Below are 17,966 nucleotides of genomic sequence, written 5' to 3'. Positions count from 1 at the left end.
TCCCCGCCCCCTTAGTCTGGATTGAAAGAAGTCAGTGCATCATTGAGGGTACACTGGGTTTCCAATGCATGACATCACATGCAATGGATGCCTGTCACTTATGTAGATAAAATTTGAAATTTGATTGTGAGGGGAAATTGTATTTAATAACCATTTGACCTTAATTGATATAAAGGAATTTTTGAAATTGGGAGAATTGATAGATTGGATCTTGTTGCTCACCAGCTGGGGTTTTCTTGTCTACTGGCTCTGCAGTCTGTTCTTGGCTTTGTGGGAGTTGGGAACGGACTGGAAGAAAGATGTTGGTGCTGGCATCAAACCTCCTGATTTGTGGTTAGACTTGCCACTGTGTCCATGTGTGGAACACAGGCGCTGAGCTAAGAGGGTGGATGCATTTGACATCTGGCCCTGGCATTTTGCCAGGGGTGATTGGGATTGATGACCTTGATTGAGGAGATAAATGTACAAGTGCTTTACTTTCCTTGGTTTTTATTAATTTATAACATTTAAAGGTTCTTATTAAGTTAATTTTAGTTATTAAAAAATTATTTAAATCTTAATTGTCTTCAGGTATCTCTGGTCATCTAGGACATTTAAACACAGTAAGGATTAGTGCCTCATGATGCCTTTGGCTTTGTTTCTTGGGTCATCCACAGGCAGCCAGACATTGAGGGCAATTGGAAGGGTGGGCTGCAGTAAGCTTTGGGTTGGAAATAAATTCTGAACAGGAGTAGAGACAGAGAGCTGTAACTATTGCCCCAGAAAAGCAACCAAAATTGTGTAAGCTCCTTTCTTCCATTTGCCCTCTTTAATACTTTGTATTAATACCAGTTAATTTTGGGTTATGAATGAGTTGCATGATAATTTTTAGACTGAAAGATCATAATCCAATCCATTAAATAACCAGTGAAAGCTGAGAATGTAATACAGTTAACCTTATTAATTTATTGGATGCAAATTTCTGGGATCAAGATTCTTTGAAATTATGTCAGAAATTTGTTATTTCTCTCTGTTCAGTTAAATACAGTAGGGTCCAAAAGTTAGGTCTTTGGATTCCAGCAGTATCTCAAGCTACGCATTCAGATTTAATGGCAATGTTCTACCACCTTAGAGTTTTATAGTACCTGAACGAGCAGCCAGTGAGTTAATTATATATGTTTCATTTGTTACAGGAGAGTCAGGCCATTCCCTTACTATCCTTATCCAGCATCTCCGTGTCCAGTCCCAGCAAAACAGTCAAGCGACAACACAGTATCCCAGTGGAGGAAGATAATTGGGAGAAAGCAAATAGAGCTAGCGATGTTCCAGTATCTGGTTTGGAAACAGGTACAAAGCTTGCATTTTACTGTAACAGATGAGCAGTGCAGTGACCGTTGTTGTGCAGGAAGAAAACTGCAACCATATTTGAATCCATTATGCCAAATATTCCTTTTATGGGATTCTGTTACTCCATCCTTAAGTTACTGTTCAATGTGTTTTTCTAATAATGGTTTCAATTGGGTATCATAGCCGGGCAGAGGCTTGCAACAGCTCTAGTAAAAGCTTACATTTGACTTTTGTGACGTGTTGCACTACTGGGTAACAGGTGCAGAAGTCTCTGCCCATAGTTAGAATGTCTAATGTTTGCCTGTTAGAAGGACTACACCTAACAATAATTTAAATTGTGTGGTAGGGTGCTGTTTGATACATTGCCATTACTTCACAGCAATTAAATATCCAGTGTAATCAATATGAAACCATGGAGAAGTATTTGTTTCCCAGACATTCAAGGCACATGCTCGGGTTCTTCTAACGACTGCTGTTGTCGCTGTGTTACTATTGAATTTGTGGTTCAGATCTTCTTGTCAAGTTTTAGTTAGTAGGTGGTTAAATCCAAATTAACCATTGGTGATTCATGGATCAATGAGCTTCCATCTTGGGTAAGCAGTAAAACAGAAATGATGTACGCACCAGTCAGCAAGTGATCCGCACTTGTATATCATGAGGAATACAAGCGAGGGAGAGAAATTTATATGGGAAGGCTGTCATAATTCTCACAAAGGCTTGAGGTGATTGATATTTTGTATTTTCTGTTATTTTATAAACTGAAAGGTGAATTTACATCTCCTGCTGCAGTTATGTGGGTTAGAGAAAGCATTGTCAAGAGGTTCTCACCCTGTTACAGATTATGATACAAAACGTTTTGAAAAGGTCTTGCTATTCAGACTCTGAAATGATGTCATGGGCATAGATGTCTTGGGTCAGATGGCTGAACTTGGAGTTATGGAGTAATACAGCATGGAAGCCCAGCTGACCCTGCTGCACATCAAGCTGGTTCAATTTTCCTGTGTTAGGCCCATATCCCTCTCAACTAGGGATTCCTAAACTTTTTAATGTATTGGATCCTTACCATTAACTGAAGGGTCCATGGACCCCAGGTTGGGAGCCCCTACCTATCCTATTTATTTATTTATTTATTTATTTATCTATCTAAATATCTTTAAAATGTTACCTGAGCTACCTCTGGCAGCTTGTTCCATATACACACTAACCTCTGCATAAAGAAGGTGTGCCTCAAGCCCCTTATAAGTCTTTCTCCTCTCACCTTAAACCCATGTCCTGTAGTTTTTGATCCCCTGAGGGAAAATACTGTGCATATTCAGCCAATCTATAACCGTCATGGTTTTACAACTTGATGGGATGAAAACAGCCAGGGCTTCTCAGCAGGCTATCCCCTCGGGCAAGCCAAAATGGTTCCATACATAGTGAGTGCAGGTGCTGAGGTAAAAGATCAGCCATGAACTTTGAGAGGCAGAGCTGGCATGAGGGGCTGAAAGATCTACTTTTTCACTCTTCTGTTCTCACAACATGGCTGAGGAGAAAAGCCTTTGGCAAACAGGGAACACACTCACAGTTTTAAGCTGTGATGTGTTTTGAAGGTTTCTGACTCAACTGACACTCAGCAGTATTCAAATGTGTTTTAAGAAAAACAAATAGTTAAATTGCCGGCATGGGCCCCAGCTATGCCTGCCTTTTCGTTGGCCGCATAGAATAGTCCATGTTCCAAGCCTTCCCCAGTATTGGTCTCCAACTTTTCCTCTGCTACATTGAAGACTGCATTGGTGCTGCTTCATACACCCATGCTGAGCTTGTCAATTTCATCAACTTTGGCTCCAATTTCCACCTTGCTCTTCACTTGGTCCATTTCTGACACTTCCATCCCCTTTTTGGATCTTTGTCTCCATCTCTGGAGCCAAACTGTCGACCGACATCTTTTATAAACCCACTGATTCCCATGCATATTTTGACTACACTGCTTTCCACCCTGTCTTCTGTAAAAATGCAATTCCCTTTTCTCAGTTTCTTCATCTCCAGTGCATCTGTTCCCAGGATGCAGCTTTCCCTTCCAGGACATCAGAGATGTCCTCGTTCTTCAAAGAACGGAGTTTTCCTCCCTCTACATCGGTGCTGCCCTCACCCACATCTCCTCCATTTCCCAAATATCTGTGCTCACCCCATCTTCCCACCACCTTAACAGTGATAGAGTTCCCCTTGTCCTTGCCTACTACCTCTTAAGCATTTGTATACGACACATGATCCTCCTCAACTTCCACCATCTCCAAAGGAATCCTACAAACAGTCCTTCCAGGTGAGGCAACACTTCACATGTGAATCTGCTGGGAGCGTCTATTGTGTCCGGTGCTCCCAATGCGGCCTCCCCTCTGCCGTCAGAACTCTGAATAGACAGTAAACCCATGAACACGACTGTAGATTCTTTTTCCTCTCTGTTTGCACGACTTATTCAATTTAGTTTCTTTTTTATATATACTTATTGTAGTTTATAGCTTTTATTATTATGTATTGCAATGCATAGCTGCTGCAAAACAACAAATTTCACAAACTGCCAGCGATGTTAGATCTGATTCTGATGTTATAGGTCCCTAGTTGTACGTTACATTTTCTTTTTGTAGATGAATCTGAAGATAGTACCCTAGTTTTGACACCTGTATTACTAGCCTCTCACTTAATTCAGTTTTTTTGGCAGCTGCTCCTTTTCCCAATGTTGAAATTAATCAACAAAACAGTATGCTGCATCTGTTCCTCATCAGCTTTGTGATTATTTTGATAAAAGTTATTTGTACATTGTTTAACCTGCAGGGCACAAATGTACAAACGTTTGTAGTTTCTTTCCAAAAACATACTTCATTCATTATACACGGATTGATAGAATTGGCATTTCACTTTGCTTACTGTACCAAGCAATTTTTAGATTAGATTATGAAGACACACAGTCCTCTTTTATTGTCATTTAGTAATGCATGCATTAAGAAATGATACAATATTTCCTCCGGTGTTATATCACAAAACACAAGACAAACCAAGATTGAAAAAAACTAACAAAACCACATAATTATAACATAAAGTTACAACAGTGCAACAATACCATAACTTGATGAAGAAGTCCATGAGCACAGTAAAAAGTTCAAAGTCTCTCAAATGTCCCACATCTCACGCAGATGGGAGAAGGAAGAAAGACTCTCCCTGCCATACCTGACCACGTTCCAACTCTGAGTCATCCGAAAACTTCGAGCTCTGATCAGCTCTCCGACACCAAGTACTGAGCGCCATCTCTATCCGAATGATTCGACCTCTATCTTGGTCGCCAACAGCAGGCAAAGCTGGGGATTTTGAGGCCTTCCCTCCGAAAGAATCCCGATCACGCAGTAACAACAGCAGCGAACTGGTGTTTCAGAAATTTTTCCAGATGTTCCTGTGTGCTTTCATGTCTGTCTCCATCAAATCAGAATTGTCCACAGCCCCTATTTAATGGATACAATATCATTTTTCACCGGAGGGCTGCGCACGCATGGTGCGCTGCTCTCTCTCCTCCCGCAAATTCAATGCACTCTCTCACAATATGCCAGCGTCACAAATATTTCTCCTGCAAACTTTGCATCATTGTTGAGAGGCTGTTACACATGATTCAACCTCTTAGTATCCAGTAACAGCATGTTCCTAGACTATAACCTTCCCCAGAGAGCCTCTGTAGTCATTGCACCCCATATCAGTGCCTTCCTCTCTATGTAAACCTACATCTTAGAATGCACCATTTGTCAACATTTGATTATATGCATTTCTTTACCCTGGAAGACCAGTATGTTTTGGCCAGACTAAACTATTTTAAGTAGATAATCTTCCACTGCCAATGATTGTCCTGTATTAGCCCTGTGAACAACCAAAAGACTTGTGTTCTGTAGATCCTTGCAGTGACCCTTCTGCACCCCCCCCCCCCAAAACAAAGACGGTAGTCTTCCTTTTCAGAGCTTGGTAATACAAAGTATGCAGTAGATAGATGGATGACCATCTCATGTGCACCACAGCCACATTGAGGGCAGTACGTGGGGGGATTGATTCTGTGGCTATACATGGTCTTGGTATTTTAGTCTTGACTACTGGTGATGAGGCATTCTGCCAAATAACTTTGACAATCAGTTGGAGAATCATCCCACAAAGCCCAAACTCCTCCTCCAGAGTCTCCAAGACTACCTTTGTGGAATAGTGCCTGGTTAATTTCCGCAGAATTGTTTCCAGAAGGGACGGGTGGGGTGGCGCAGTCCAACTAAATGGAACTTTCCTATAGAACAAGGCTAGCCACCTTTCAGACAAGAGCAAAGCGACACATAATCAGTGCTTATGTGGCTCGGTAGAACTTGTGGCTATCAAGCAGAAGGTCGTGGGTTCAAATCCCACTCTAGAGATGAGCTTAAAAATCTTGGCGGGCAGTTATGGTTTTGGGGGAGTGCGATCAATTGGCAATGACAATAAAAAGACTATAAAAATGGGTGAATAGAAAAGTGTTATGTTATTCGATAAACTTTAACATATTTTCTGTTAGAGAAATTGCCAAATTTGCCATTGTTTTTTAAAAATATTTTAACCTGAAGCGTAGCTAGTATTTATCTGTTAAACAGCATGATAAAAACTGATAATTAGTCCATTAACACAAGGCTAGATGCGTGCAAATTGGCTGCTTTTTATCCTACAATAGTGACTGCACTTAGAAAGCTTTGGCCCATTCTGAAAGTGATGTGAAAGCTGCTGAATGGATAGAAGTTTTCTTCTTACATTCCCTTTTATAGTGGTTTGAAGTAGAGGGATTATATGTGCATGGAATACTTATTGGTTTTAATGATGCTTCTTAAAATAGCAATAACAGGGATAACATCATTCAAACATTTGTGTCAGACATTGCAAGTGGCAGAGCTATTTTGCTGGAGGCAGATTTATGATCAGTGAAAAATTAATGATTTTTTTTCTTGACATGGAACACAAGTTCTGATGAAGGAAATAGTTTCTGCTTTGTGTCAGCAATTTTTAATGTTTCTTTTGGCATATTTATTAAGGACAATATCCTTGAAAGCGCACAATTTATCCTTGACACTTATGACAAGCTCAGTGAAAAATAACAGAAGAACATTGCAGATGTAGATGTCATGCAGGTGTTAGGGTAATTTACTGATGCATAGGAATAAAACCAGATAGAAATCTAATCATAATTTGCATCCCAGATTGAGTTATTAGGTGGAACCTAATCAAAGAGCTCAGATGGTTCATTAATAGGCCAAAGGATCCCTGGCAGAGAGTGATAATTATGAATCTATCTAAAAGGTTGCAGTGGTTTCTTTGGTTAGAAGTCCTTCAGGGGTGACTTGCTTAGTGATGAATTTTATGGGTCCTGAGGTAGCGTGTGAGCCTGTTTGAAGATTCACTGATGCTGTTTTGTGAGGAGGAAGGTGCCTGAGAAGACAGCGTGTGGTTTGAATGCAGTGTGGTTCACATGTTTAATTTTTGTGTGGTTTTGTTGAAGAACCTAAAGGTGAGGAGCTTGTCTAAATGCACCCCTAAGTTTGAGCAGTTTTGGACCAGACATCTAAGTGCAGAGGTGTGTGGACATTGTGAACTGCCCAGCAAAGATGAAAATTGGGGAGAAACCCTACTGATGTTGGAAATTTGAAATAAAAACAGAAAATGCTGGAATCACTCAGTAGGCCAGGCAGCACCTGTGGAAAGAAAAAAAACAGTTATTGTTTTGAGTGCAAGACTTCCCTTGAGAAACTGTTCTGTGCTTTGATGCTGGGGATACTTGGCAGGAAAAGCTCCTTAAACCCACCAGAGAATAGGCAAACCAATGATAATTTTCTAGTGCTTTCTGGTGCTTGCTATGTAAATTGTCCATATTTCCAAAGCACATTGGGAGAAAGCAGATAATCGTTGCTTTGCTGACCATAAATTTGTTAAGTTTGAGGTACTGAATTTAAGACACTTGCTTCCTCAAGCAGCTGAAGACCCTTGTTTGTGGAGAGGTGGTCTATTTTTCGTAAATATCTCCTATCATTGAAAGGTAGCTTTCGTAATGTGGAAAGGGCTAGTGATGTGGCAGGAGCAGGTCTGTGAAAAACCTTTACTCTTTAAATGTTGAGTGAGACATATTCTTTCATTGCTTTGGTGAAGATATCTGTGATAGTAGGGAGTTTGAACTCTGAGCATTGCATATACTGTGAGATGATGGGAATCAGAGAGACCTTGTCTCTGGAGAGGTGCAATGGAAGTTGATGAGTTTCAATGTTGCTACAACTGAGACCAACTTTTTCATGTCGGAGCTATTTAAACTCCTAGCTGCCATGGTGGGATTCAAGTAGCTACCTCTGCATTAATGGTTTTGTGCTCTGACTAGCAGTTCAGTAATTTATCAACATTGGTAAAGTCAACTTTTAGTCATAGAAAAGTACAGAACAGAAACAGGCCCTTTGGCCCATTTAGTTCATGCTGTACCATTTAAACTGCCTACTCCCATTGACCTGCACCTGGACCGTAGCCCTCTATACCCCTACAATCCAAGTACCTATCCAAATTTCTCTTAAATGTTGAAATTGAGCTCACATGCACCACTTCTGTTGGCAGTTTGTTTCATGCTCTTACGATCCTCTGAGTGAAGATTCCCCTCATGTTCCCCTTAAACTTTTCACTTTTCACCCTTAACCCATGACCTCTGGTTATAGTCCTACCAAACCTCAGTGGAAAAAGCCTGCTTGCATTTATCCCATCTATACTCCTCATAATTTTGTATACCTCTATCAAATCTCCTCTTAGTCTTCTACATTCCAAGGAATAAAGTCCAAACCTATTCAATCTTTTCTTATATCACAGGTCCTCCACAGACCTGGCAACATCCTTGTAATTTTTTTTTTTCTGTACTCTTTCAATGTTACTTACATCTTTCCTATAGGCAGGTGATCAAAACTGCACACAATACTCCAAATTAGGCCTCACCAATGTTTATATAACTTCAACATAACATCCCATCTCCTTACTCAATATTTTGATTTATGAAGGTTATTGTGCCAAAAGCTTTCTTAGTGACAGTAAGCATCACTGTTGCTGTTGGCTAGAATGTACAATTTCTTGAGCCTTCTAATGCCTTGGGTGAGTAATCATACTGGTGTGAATTTGTTTTCCAAAGTGGAATTTGCATGTGAAATTTGTCTAGGTCTGAATGTAATAATCTCAGGCAAGCTGCATCTAATGTGTCTATATATTTAATGTTCCTGTGTTGTACTGCTCTATGTTCTTTTTTTGTGTGTGTGTGTATATGTATACATGTGTGTGTACACACACACACACACACACACACTCTCTCTCACAGCAGTACAACACAGGAACACTGAAAAAAAAATAATTGGCCATCAAGCACTCATTTACACTAATCTTTTCTTCTTTTCACATTCTAATTGGTTCCCTCCAGAGTCAACTGCACACAAGGGGCAATTTATCCCACCGACCTAAGGACTACAGTGAGGCAGTAGCTCCACTATCTGTGGCCCCCATTTATTAGTAGTGCTGTTGAGAAGTTTCACAATGATTATAGTGGTATGGCAATTAAGAATTTTGAACGTACCTACATTGTTTCTATACCAGCAGCTCTCACAGTCTTGCTTAAGGAATTAAGGGGCAGGGAAGCAGAATATCAGATACATTCACTGAAGAAGTAGAATTCCAGATTTATTGTGTGGTAGTAGCCATTGTTTACATTGATTTTAGCAAGGTTTTGAACAAGGCTTGAATGAGATGCTGGCCCCGAAGGTTAGCTTTCATGGGAGCTCGCGTGAGATAGCCAATTGGATACAAAATTGGCTTGATAGAAAGATGTAGAGGGTGATGGTGGAGGGTTGTCTTTCAGTTTGGAGGTCTGTGATCAGTAATGTATACTACAAGGATTGGTGCTGGGTCCACTGTTGTTGTATATATCAACAATTTGGATGAGGATGTAGGTGGTGTGATTAGTGGATTTGTGGATGACTCCGAAACTGGTGACGTGGTAGACAGTAGAGAAAGTTGTCTGGTGGGCAAGGTGGTAGATGAGGTAACTGCCATGTTTCCCTTCAGTGGATGGGGCATGGAGTGCAAGAGATGGGATATCATGTTATACCTGCAGATATTGGTGGGACTGCACCTGGAACATTGTGTTTTGCTCTATGCAATAGGAAGGAAGTAATTAAACTAGGAAAGGCGCAGGAAAGATTCACAAAGACGTTGTTGGAACTGGAGTGCTTGAGTTATAAGGAAAGATTGGATAGGCTGGGTCTATTTTCCCTAGAGTGAAGGAGGCTGAGGAGTGACCTTATTGAGGTTCATAAAATCTTGGGCATATTTAGACAACCGCCACCCCCTGTATGATACCTTTCAATTAGTGCCCTGCCTAGACTTGAAAATGTATGGCCATTCCTAGATGTTGGGTTGAAATCTTAAAAGTCCTACCCAGCAGAAGTGATTTAAGAGATATCTTTTAAGGGTGATTGGAGATGGGCGGCTAGAGTTTGCTTTACCACCAAACCCACATTAATCTTCGTGTAATGCCTTGAGCTTTGGGGATTGAGAACAATGTGGATGTGGAAAATAGAATGAAATATGGAAAACAAAACATAAGATTATTCCTGGTTTTAGGAAAAATGAAACCAAAAAGCAGCATATTTTAAATAAAGAGATAGGAAGATGTTGGTGGTCAAGTGGACCAAAATTTTGTTGATGTTAAGGTGCAGATGTAGCAGCAGTTAGGATGTCTAGTGGCATTATGGATATTATTACAAAATCTCTGGTCTCAAGTGATTACCTAGGAAGGAGGAGGAAGAGGAGGTCAAGAGTGACATAAACCAGTGAGAGATCTTGGTGTACTTTAACTTGCTGAGATCCAGTGTTATTTTTGACGTGGTTCATTGATGGAATTTTTAAGAAGAGTGAACTTATCACTCTACCCTTGCTAATGTATTTGTTACTCAATTAACAATATTTGTGATATTGTGGTGAATAATTATGGTGCAGGTGACTCCCACATTATGGCAGTTTGGGTAATGGGAACTCACAAATTGGTACTAAAGAATATCTGGGATTTGGAATAAAAATTTGGTCATACAAAATTGATGTGGAAAATCGTGATATGGGCTATTTTCTAGGAACACAATCCCACCCCATGACACAGGGTTGCCTATAATTTGTCAAGTTTAAAGCTTTCCATAAATTCTGCACCAGCTCAGGCAGTTGAAAATTCTTTCCATTGCTAACATTTAGCAGCGCTGAGTCTAGGAATCAATCAGCGCAGCACCCTTTACAGCTCCACAGACCTGGCTTTGATCTTGCCTTTTGGTGCTGAATGCACGGAGTTTGCACATTTGTCCTGTTACTCCCCTGGGTTTTCTCTGGGCGCTCTGGTTTGCCTCCCACAGTCGAAGAATATGCTGGTTGCTTGGTAAATTACTCATAGTATAAATGGGAAAATAGGACTTGTTTTATCAAGGACATGGAAAAGAGAATGGGTTATGGGAAAATAAGTGGAGAAATGGGATGGCTTGATGTGCACATGACATTGTAGAAGATGCCTCCTGGTCCACTGGTTGGTCATTTTCGCTTCCCTTAGCAGCTATATTTGGGGCTGTGTGGTGTTAATTCAAGAAATTGTGAGCTATGTATTGTGAATACTACTAAGAAATAGGCGAGAAGGCACCAATCGTATTTCACAAAGGGTGAGGGTAATGTCATTAGCAGAATGAGGTTTGAAATGTGCAGGATCTCCATCATCAACAGGACCTCTCAGGATCATGTTTTTTGATTGATTTGGTTATATGGTCATATATCCATGCTGCTTATGATGGAACCTGGGAAGTGTATGTGATTTAAGTTGAATATTGTTTTAATCCTTTTTTTACTTTTCAGATTCCAAGAATGTCATGGGAGATGGTTCTAGCAAGAGGTTTCGCACGACTTCGATACCCTTGGATACCCCAGGTCAGTATATAGGGCAGGCAACATAATTTACAAAGAACAACACGCACAAAATGTTGGAGGAACTTAGCAAATCAGGCAGCGTCTATGGAAAAGAGTACAGTCGATGTCTTAGCCCGAAATGTAGACTGTACTCTTTTCAATAGGTGCTGCCTGACATGCTGAGTTCCTCCAGCATTTTGTGTGTGTTGCTCGGATTTCCAGCAGCTGCAGATTAATTTACAAAGAACCTGGTCGTACTGCAACTTGCCTTGTTTTCCAGTATCTGCAATGTAGAGTTGTTTTACATGTGTAGTGAACACTGTGGTATTGGCACCTACCATTGTCAGAACCTCGAGTGGGCTTTTGAAGTGGACAGCTGTAATTGTAGATTCAATATTAGTCACACTGTGAAGGGTTTTAGATCAGAAACATTGTCTTTCTTTGTACAGATGCTGCCTGACCTGCTCAACATTTCCAGCGCTTCAGGTTTCCAGCGCCTGCAATGCCTTTTTTAAAAAAATTAATTTACCAACAAGGGGTTTGTTTAGGGACTAATGCTCCAGGTGAGCCCTCAAAATGCAGAAGTACTTGCCCTTATCTGTTATTCACAGTTTTTCCTTCATAACACAGCAGGTGTTCTTTCTCTCCACTTCATGAAGATGCTTGCCTTTAGTTTCAGGCTTGCCACCAGCTGATGAGTAGCCTATGTCAGCTAAGCTACTATTGAAGGTCACATATCGACTCTGTACTACTTGTGTATTCCTCCCCCTCCCTTGTACATGTGTACACCTGCCCATTATCAATTGCTGATTAGAGTTTGCCGATTCTTTCCTTTCCTTCATTTGTGGAGCCCTGCAGCTTGGAAGACTGTGATAATGAGATTAGCAGCATGTAACTATTTATGCTAATTTTGAAATATTAGAGGCAAACTGAGCTGTTCCTGCATTTAAAATGTGCTGGTTTTGTGGAATGCATTCGGTAGACTTTTTAAAGTAATAAGCTATCTTCAAATTTTGAATGGGAACTTGTTTACCACACTTGTTTTGAAGTCAGGAAAGCAACAACTCTCTACTGTTCGTTGTTTTTACAATTTTAAAAATCTTCCCCTTGTTTGTAGACCCATCACACCCTGGACATCACCTGTTCCAACTCCTTCCTTCTGGTAGGCACTTTAGATCACTGTATGCCAGGACAAATAGGTACAAGAACAGTTTCTTTCCGTATGCCATCAGTCTTATGAACACTTGAATTTTAGTCTATTATAAACCAAGTTCACCTGTACATACACAGGTATACCTCATTGTATATAGTTCATGATTATTTGCACTATTGTTTTGTTTGCTTTTTGATTCTGTACAGCGAGAACTCAGGGAAACTGGCATCAAATTCCCTGTATGTGTCCGCCTACTTGGCGATAATAAAGGATTCTGATTTTGATTCTGATATGGAATCTTTACAATTTGTTCTGTACACCTTGTCTCTGTGATGATATAAAAGCTTCACTGTTCTTGTGAAAAAAAATATTTAATGTAATCACAAATTAAACACTCTCTGCACTGCTGAATTCCATTCCCAATAGAAAGCTTAATAGGTATGGAGATGCAGAATGCAATGCAATTTTGAGAACTTTCAGCAAGAGAGTGTTATTTACATGTATGCCCTAACTCTTAACAAAGCCAGCAGATTAATTTCACTTTAGAACTAACCTTTAGTATTCAGTATGGCGAAGCTGGGGATGTTTCTTATAGATTGCAAATGTGTGTTGATGTATTATTGGATTAATGAGTAGTTCTTTTGCTGCAAAATAATTGGCTTTTATTATTGCAGGAGAACCAGCTAATAGTAAATCTGACACGAATATTGCGTATGAGAAATCTAAGGTCAGTCACTCAACAGAGGAGCTTAGTTCCAGTCCTGTCATGTCTACCATTAAGGTAATTATCAACTTCCACTATACCCTGTCCTTAGTTAAGGGAACTGAACTGTGAAGAACTGAGGTTAGTGAGGCATGCAACAGATGCTTTCCAAGCTGGGCATCATTAACAATGGCCAAAAATAATTGTCCAGTTCCAAAGGATCCTGTGGTTATCTTGAGTTTGCCATTAAGAGCATCAATGCACTTTAAAGACGATTGGAACGTTTCAGCATAATAAGGAACCATAATGTGCATACAATAAGAATTGTAGCTGTTATAAACTGAATAAAATAGAAAATACAAGGTATCTAGTCAGTCATCATCTATGGAAAGGGAAGCAATGAACATTTCAGGTCATAGGCCTTTCAATTCAATGGCTCATGCCTGACCTGCTGTGTATTTGCAACATTTTCTGTTTTTTGTTTCAGATTTGCATCATTTGCAGTATTTTTTGCTATGTCTTCATTATCCATGTTTCTCCACAATCCTTTGAAAAAAAGATAGGAATATCCCTGAGATTGGGATAGACTTATCCCAGCAAATTCATCCAATTCCTCTGAGTGAGATTGTATTACTATATATGAAGTGCTATTAGATGTATGTTATTAAAAGGTAGGAAACTGAATCTGTAAACTGACTTCCTTCTGTTTCAATAGTCTTCTGTGAAGAAGAGTGTTACCATGATGGAGCAGCCTTCTATTTACCGCTATATTGAGGGTGAGGAGAGCCCTGGCATCAACAACCATAGACAGCAGATCTTGGAGGCGGCCAAGAAGGATCTCCTGACTTTGATGAAGCTGGATGTGAGTAATAAAAACAATCGCCTCAACCAATATCTAATAAAAACTTGGTACTTGGTACTGTGGATTACATTGAGTAATGTATTTGTTAATCTGGGTTTGGAGCCATCTAAGAGTCATTATACATGTGCTTTTAATTGGAAATGCCTGTAAATGGAATCTTTTCTCGTCTCCAGTTCTTGAAGGTTGCACTTGATATCAATTGCTAGTGTAGATTATTGTACTGTAACAGAAATTAAGAGAGTATAATTGAGAAGGAGAGAAAGAACCATGTTTGAAGAAGGAGAAGTAGAGGCAGCAGAGAAGTTATAGGGAAATTAAAGATGACCGAAGTGAGTAACAAAAAGATAACTTGTTTACACTTGTCCTTAAGTGCCTGGAATAGTTTTTTTGAAAGTTGGATTTTGCTTGCAGAGAAGTGACCAAAATCATTCACACCACCTTTTTTCCCTTCCTAAAGAATTGTGTAGGTCTTTCATCTTGCAGGCTTTAATCAAGGAATAACTGATTACATGCTTTGACTCACAAAACCATTTTGTGTTGATAAGTTTAGATCAAACTACATTTGATTTATTAACTTTAGGTTAGATTACCTCATATTGCTGAATGATTGACTTTCCAAATTATCAAGGAAGAAGTTAGATACCAAGATGTGCAATGAACATTATTGATTACACACATAACTTGAAGCTAAAGTTTGGTACATTGGAGTATAATATGTAAGAATAAAACTATTTAGTAGTCATTGAGCATAGTTATTCAGTAAAATGAGCAGCAAACATTAAAAAAAAGAACTTTGTGTAGAGAATCTCAAAAAAAAGCAATAGACCTTGATTTCAACCTCTCTTTCTATACCAATGGCTCCTTGTTCCACACTCCTCCACATAGGGAAATATCTTCATAGTGTCTCTCTGTCAAGTCCCTTTAGACTCTAGTGTTTCATATATCAATATATAAAATCATTCATCAAAGACACCCCACCCTAACCCAGGAATCTATCTAGTGACCCTTCAGTATACTGTCTCCAACAAAACTGTGTAGTAGACTGCTCCAAATGTGTTGTCACCAAAAACAGAATTTTTTTAGTAATGCCCTCCATTTCCTTTGTAATAAAGAACCACATAGCATTTGCTGCTTTAATGCTTTGTTATACCTCTTAGCTGAGTTTGTGGGTCTTGTATGTAGTCACCCAAGCCCTTTATAATAATACTTACATTTAAATAATGTTTAATTTTTCCCCTCAAAATTAATCACCTCATATTTCCTTTCACAATCCAGCTGTTATAATTTTGCCCATTCATTTAATCTGGTTGCAGCTCCTCACAATTTCTTTGCTTCCTTCTTTGAAATTTACTTTTCTATCTTTAGATGGCCTAGAAAACTTGGATGAAGCCAGTCTTTTCATATGTCATTTAATATAAATTACAAACAACTGAATTTCTGGCACTGATCCCTGAGGCATCATATTAGTTACAATTTGTCAACTGGAAAATGTGTCATTGTCCTCCTCTATCTTTTGACCAAACTTCTATCCAAGCTAATATTTTATCCTCAGTTTCTCGAGCCCTTGTTCTGTGCATTAGCCTTTATTGTGACACTTTATCGATATAGTTGGGGAAATGCATTATTTTTATGTTATCTACCCTGTTGATTTCTTCTACAAAGAACTAGAGTAAACTTGTTAAACATAATTGTCCTTTTGAGATTATTTTTTTTATTATCAAAGAATGTATAAATTATACAGCCTTGAGATTTTCTTGCTCACAGGTAGCCATAGAGCAAGAAACCTGAAAGAACCCAATTAAAGAAAAAAATGAAAATAAAGAAAAAAGAAAGAAAAAGAGATTCTTAGATTCATATTATGCTTTTCTAAGTGCCCAATAGTCACTTCTTTTGGATCCTGATGCTTATGCAATCCATTGCTCTTCTGAAGTCAAGAATGAGGCATAAAAATTGTTAATTACAATAGTTTTATGAAGTGTTAAAAGAACAAAGGAAACGTGGGGATAGGGAGAACGCAAAGACCAATAGATAAAGAAAGCCTAGGAGAAAGGAACAGCAAAGATGAAGAAAGAATCAAGGTGGTCTGGTCTTCTTATACCAAGTTACTAATTCCATTGAGTTTCTGTAGATAGCAGATAACCAATAAGATGCCCCCTATTCAAATAATGTGATACCCACCACTAGAACTAAGAAGCTTTCAGAAAAAAATACAAAGGCAGTTGCAGCCACTAAAAAGTTCACTGAACAATTACATACTTTTTGTATAAGTAAGTATATAAAATATAAGCATAAGAAAGAAATATAAGCATAACTACAATGAAACTCACAATTATTCAATCTAATTTAACACTTCCTTAATAATGGATTCCTGAATTTCCTGACAAGTGATGTTAGGGTGATTGGCAGAATCCCTTAATTTCTCTCTCATTCTCTCATGTATGGCTTTATTACTTTTGTTTTCCAATCCACTGTAAACTTCCCAAGAAACTCCAGTAGGTGACAACTAATGCACCTGTTTTGCAAACCCTGGGGTGTAGAGCTTCAGGTTCTGAACATTTGTTACTTTCAACAAATTATAGAAACATACAACATAGAAATGGAACAGATCTTTCATGCCAATCGTGATGCCTATCTCATTTCCCTGTATAAGGCCCATTATCCCTCTACCTCCGTCCTTGCAAATCCAGTATCTGATTCCACAGCCTCCCATGGCTGCACATTTCAAATATTTACCATCTTTTGTGTGGAAAAAGCCCCTCTGATCTCCTTTAAGTTTCTCCTTTTTCACCTCTCATTCCAGACTCTCTCCTGGGTAGAAGTTTCTCATTGTCTAATCTGCCTGTTCTTCTCTTTTTATAAACCTCTATCATGTCACCCCTCAGCTTCCTACATTCCAATGCAAATAAAGCCATTTTATCCAATATCTCCTTCTAACTATAGCCCTTCACTCCAAGCAACATCCTAGTGAATCTCTTCTGTTCTTTATTTTTATTTTGCTACTTTCTTCCTATAGTGTGACCAGAACTGTACACAACTTGATGCAGCTTGACCAATGTTTGTATATCTGTTATGGAATTGCTTTGAATTGGTGGACTGAGCTGTGTTCAAGAACTCAGACGATCTGAATGAATACACCATGGTTGTCATGGGCTTTATTAAAAGAGAGGTGGACAAGTGTGTCCCCCCAAAAGTACTCAGAGACTTCCCCCAACAAGAAGCCCTGGATGAACCATGAGATCAGCAATCTGCTGAGGACCAGATCAGTGACAGGTCTGGCAACCAAGTAAGATAAAAGAGGTCCAGGTACAGTCTCAGGAAAGCCATCTCACATGGCAATTCCAGACTAAACCCGGGTCACTGGGGGATTCTTGACAGCTGTGGCAGGGCTTGAGTGCTATTACCTCTTACATGGGTAACAACAGGGCTTTTCTCCCAGGTGAGCTCGATATCTTCTGTGCTCACTTTGACTGTTAAAACATGGTGGAACCTTTATGAACTCTGATGGCCTCCAATGACTTTGTGATTTCAGTCTCTGAGGAAAATATGAGACCATCCTTCAGGGGTGTGAACCCATAGAAAGTATCCGGCCCAGCTGGGCTACCTGGCTGACTACTAAAGCTGATCCATTGGTTGGAGTGTTCACTAAGATCCTTAACCTCTTGCTTTGACAGTCTGAAGTTCCCACCTGCTTCAAGCAAGCTTCATTTATACCAGTGCCTAAGAAGAACATGGTAACCTGCCTCTATGACTATTATCCAGTCGGCTTCAATTTGCCAACTGGCACAACAGGTCCACAGCAGATAGCATTTCATTGGCTCTTCACTCAACCTTGGAACATCTGGACAGCAAAGATGCATACATCAGGATATGTTTTATCGACTACAGCTTTGCATTCAACTCTATCATCCTCTCAAAGCTAATCAACAAACTTCAAGACCTTGGCCTCAATACCT

At 39.5% G+C, this 17,966-nt stretch overlaps 1 protein-coding gene across 3 annotated transcripts in view; it reads left to right on the top strand.

Annotated features, from left to right (window-relative positions):
* The window catches only part of pnpla7b (patatin-like phospholipase domain containing 7b), a 329,157-nt gene that overhangs the window by 93,084 nt on the left and 218,107 nt on the right, over positions 1-17,966 (top strand). For all 3 annotated transcript variants that reach the window (XM_072240527.1, XM_072240528.1, XM_072240529.1), the window contains exons 12-15: positions 1,173-1,326; positions 11,245-11,316; positions 13,123-13,229; positions 13,867-14,013. In XM_072240527.1, the coding sequence (XP_072096628.1) occupies positions 1,173-1,326; positions 11,245-11,316; positions 13,123-13,229; positions 13,867-14,013 (480 nt within the window). The remainder of the gene's footprint in view (positions 1-1,172; positions 1,327-11,244; positions 11,317-13,122; positions 13,230-13,866; positions 14,014-17,966) is intronic.

The sequence above is a fragment of the Mobula birostris genome, chromosome 22, assembly GCF_030028105.1.
Source record: "Mobula birostris isolate sMobBir1 chromosome 22, sMobBir1.hap1, whole genome shotgun sequence".
Taxonomy (NCBI): domain Eukaryota; kingdom Metazoa; phylum Chordata; class Chondrichthyes; order Myliobatiformes; family Myliobatidae; genus Mobula; species Mobula birostris.
Note: the sequence above shows the minus strand (reverse complement) of the source record. Positions and strands in the feature narration are given on the sequence as shown.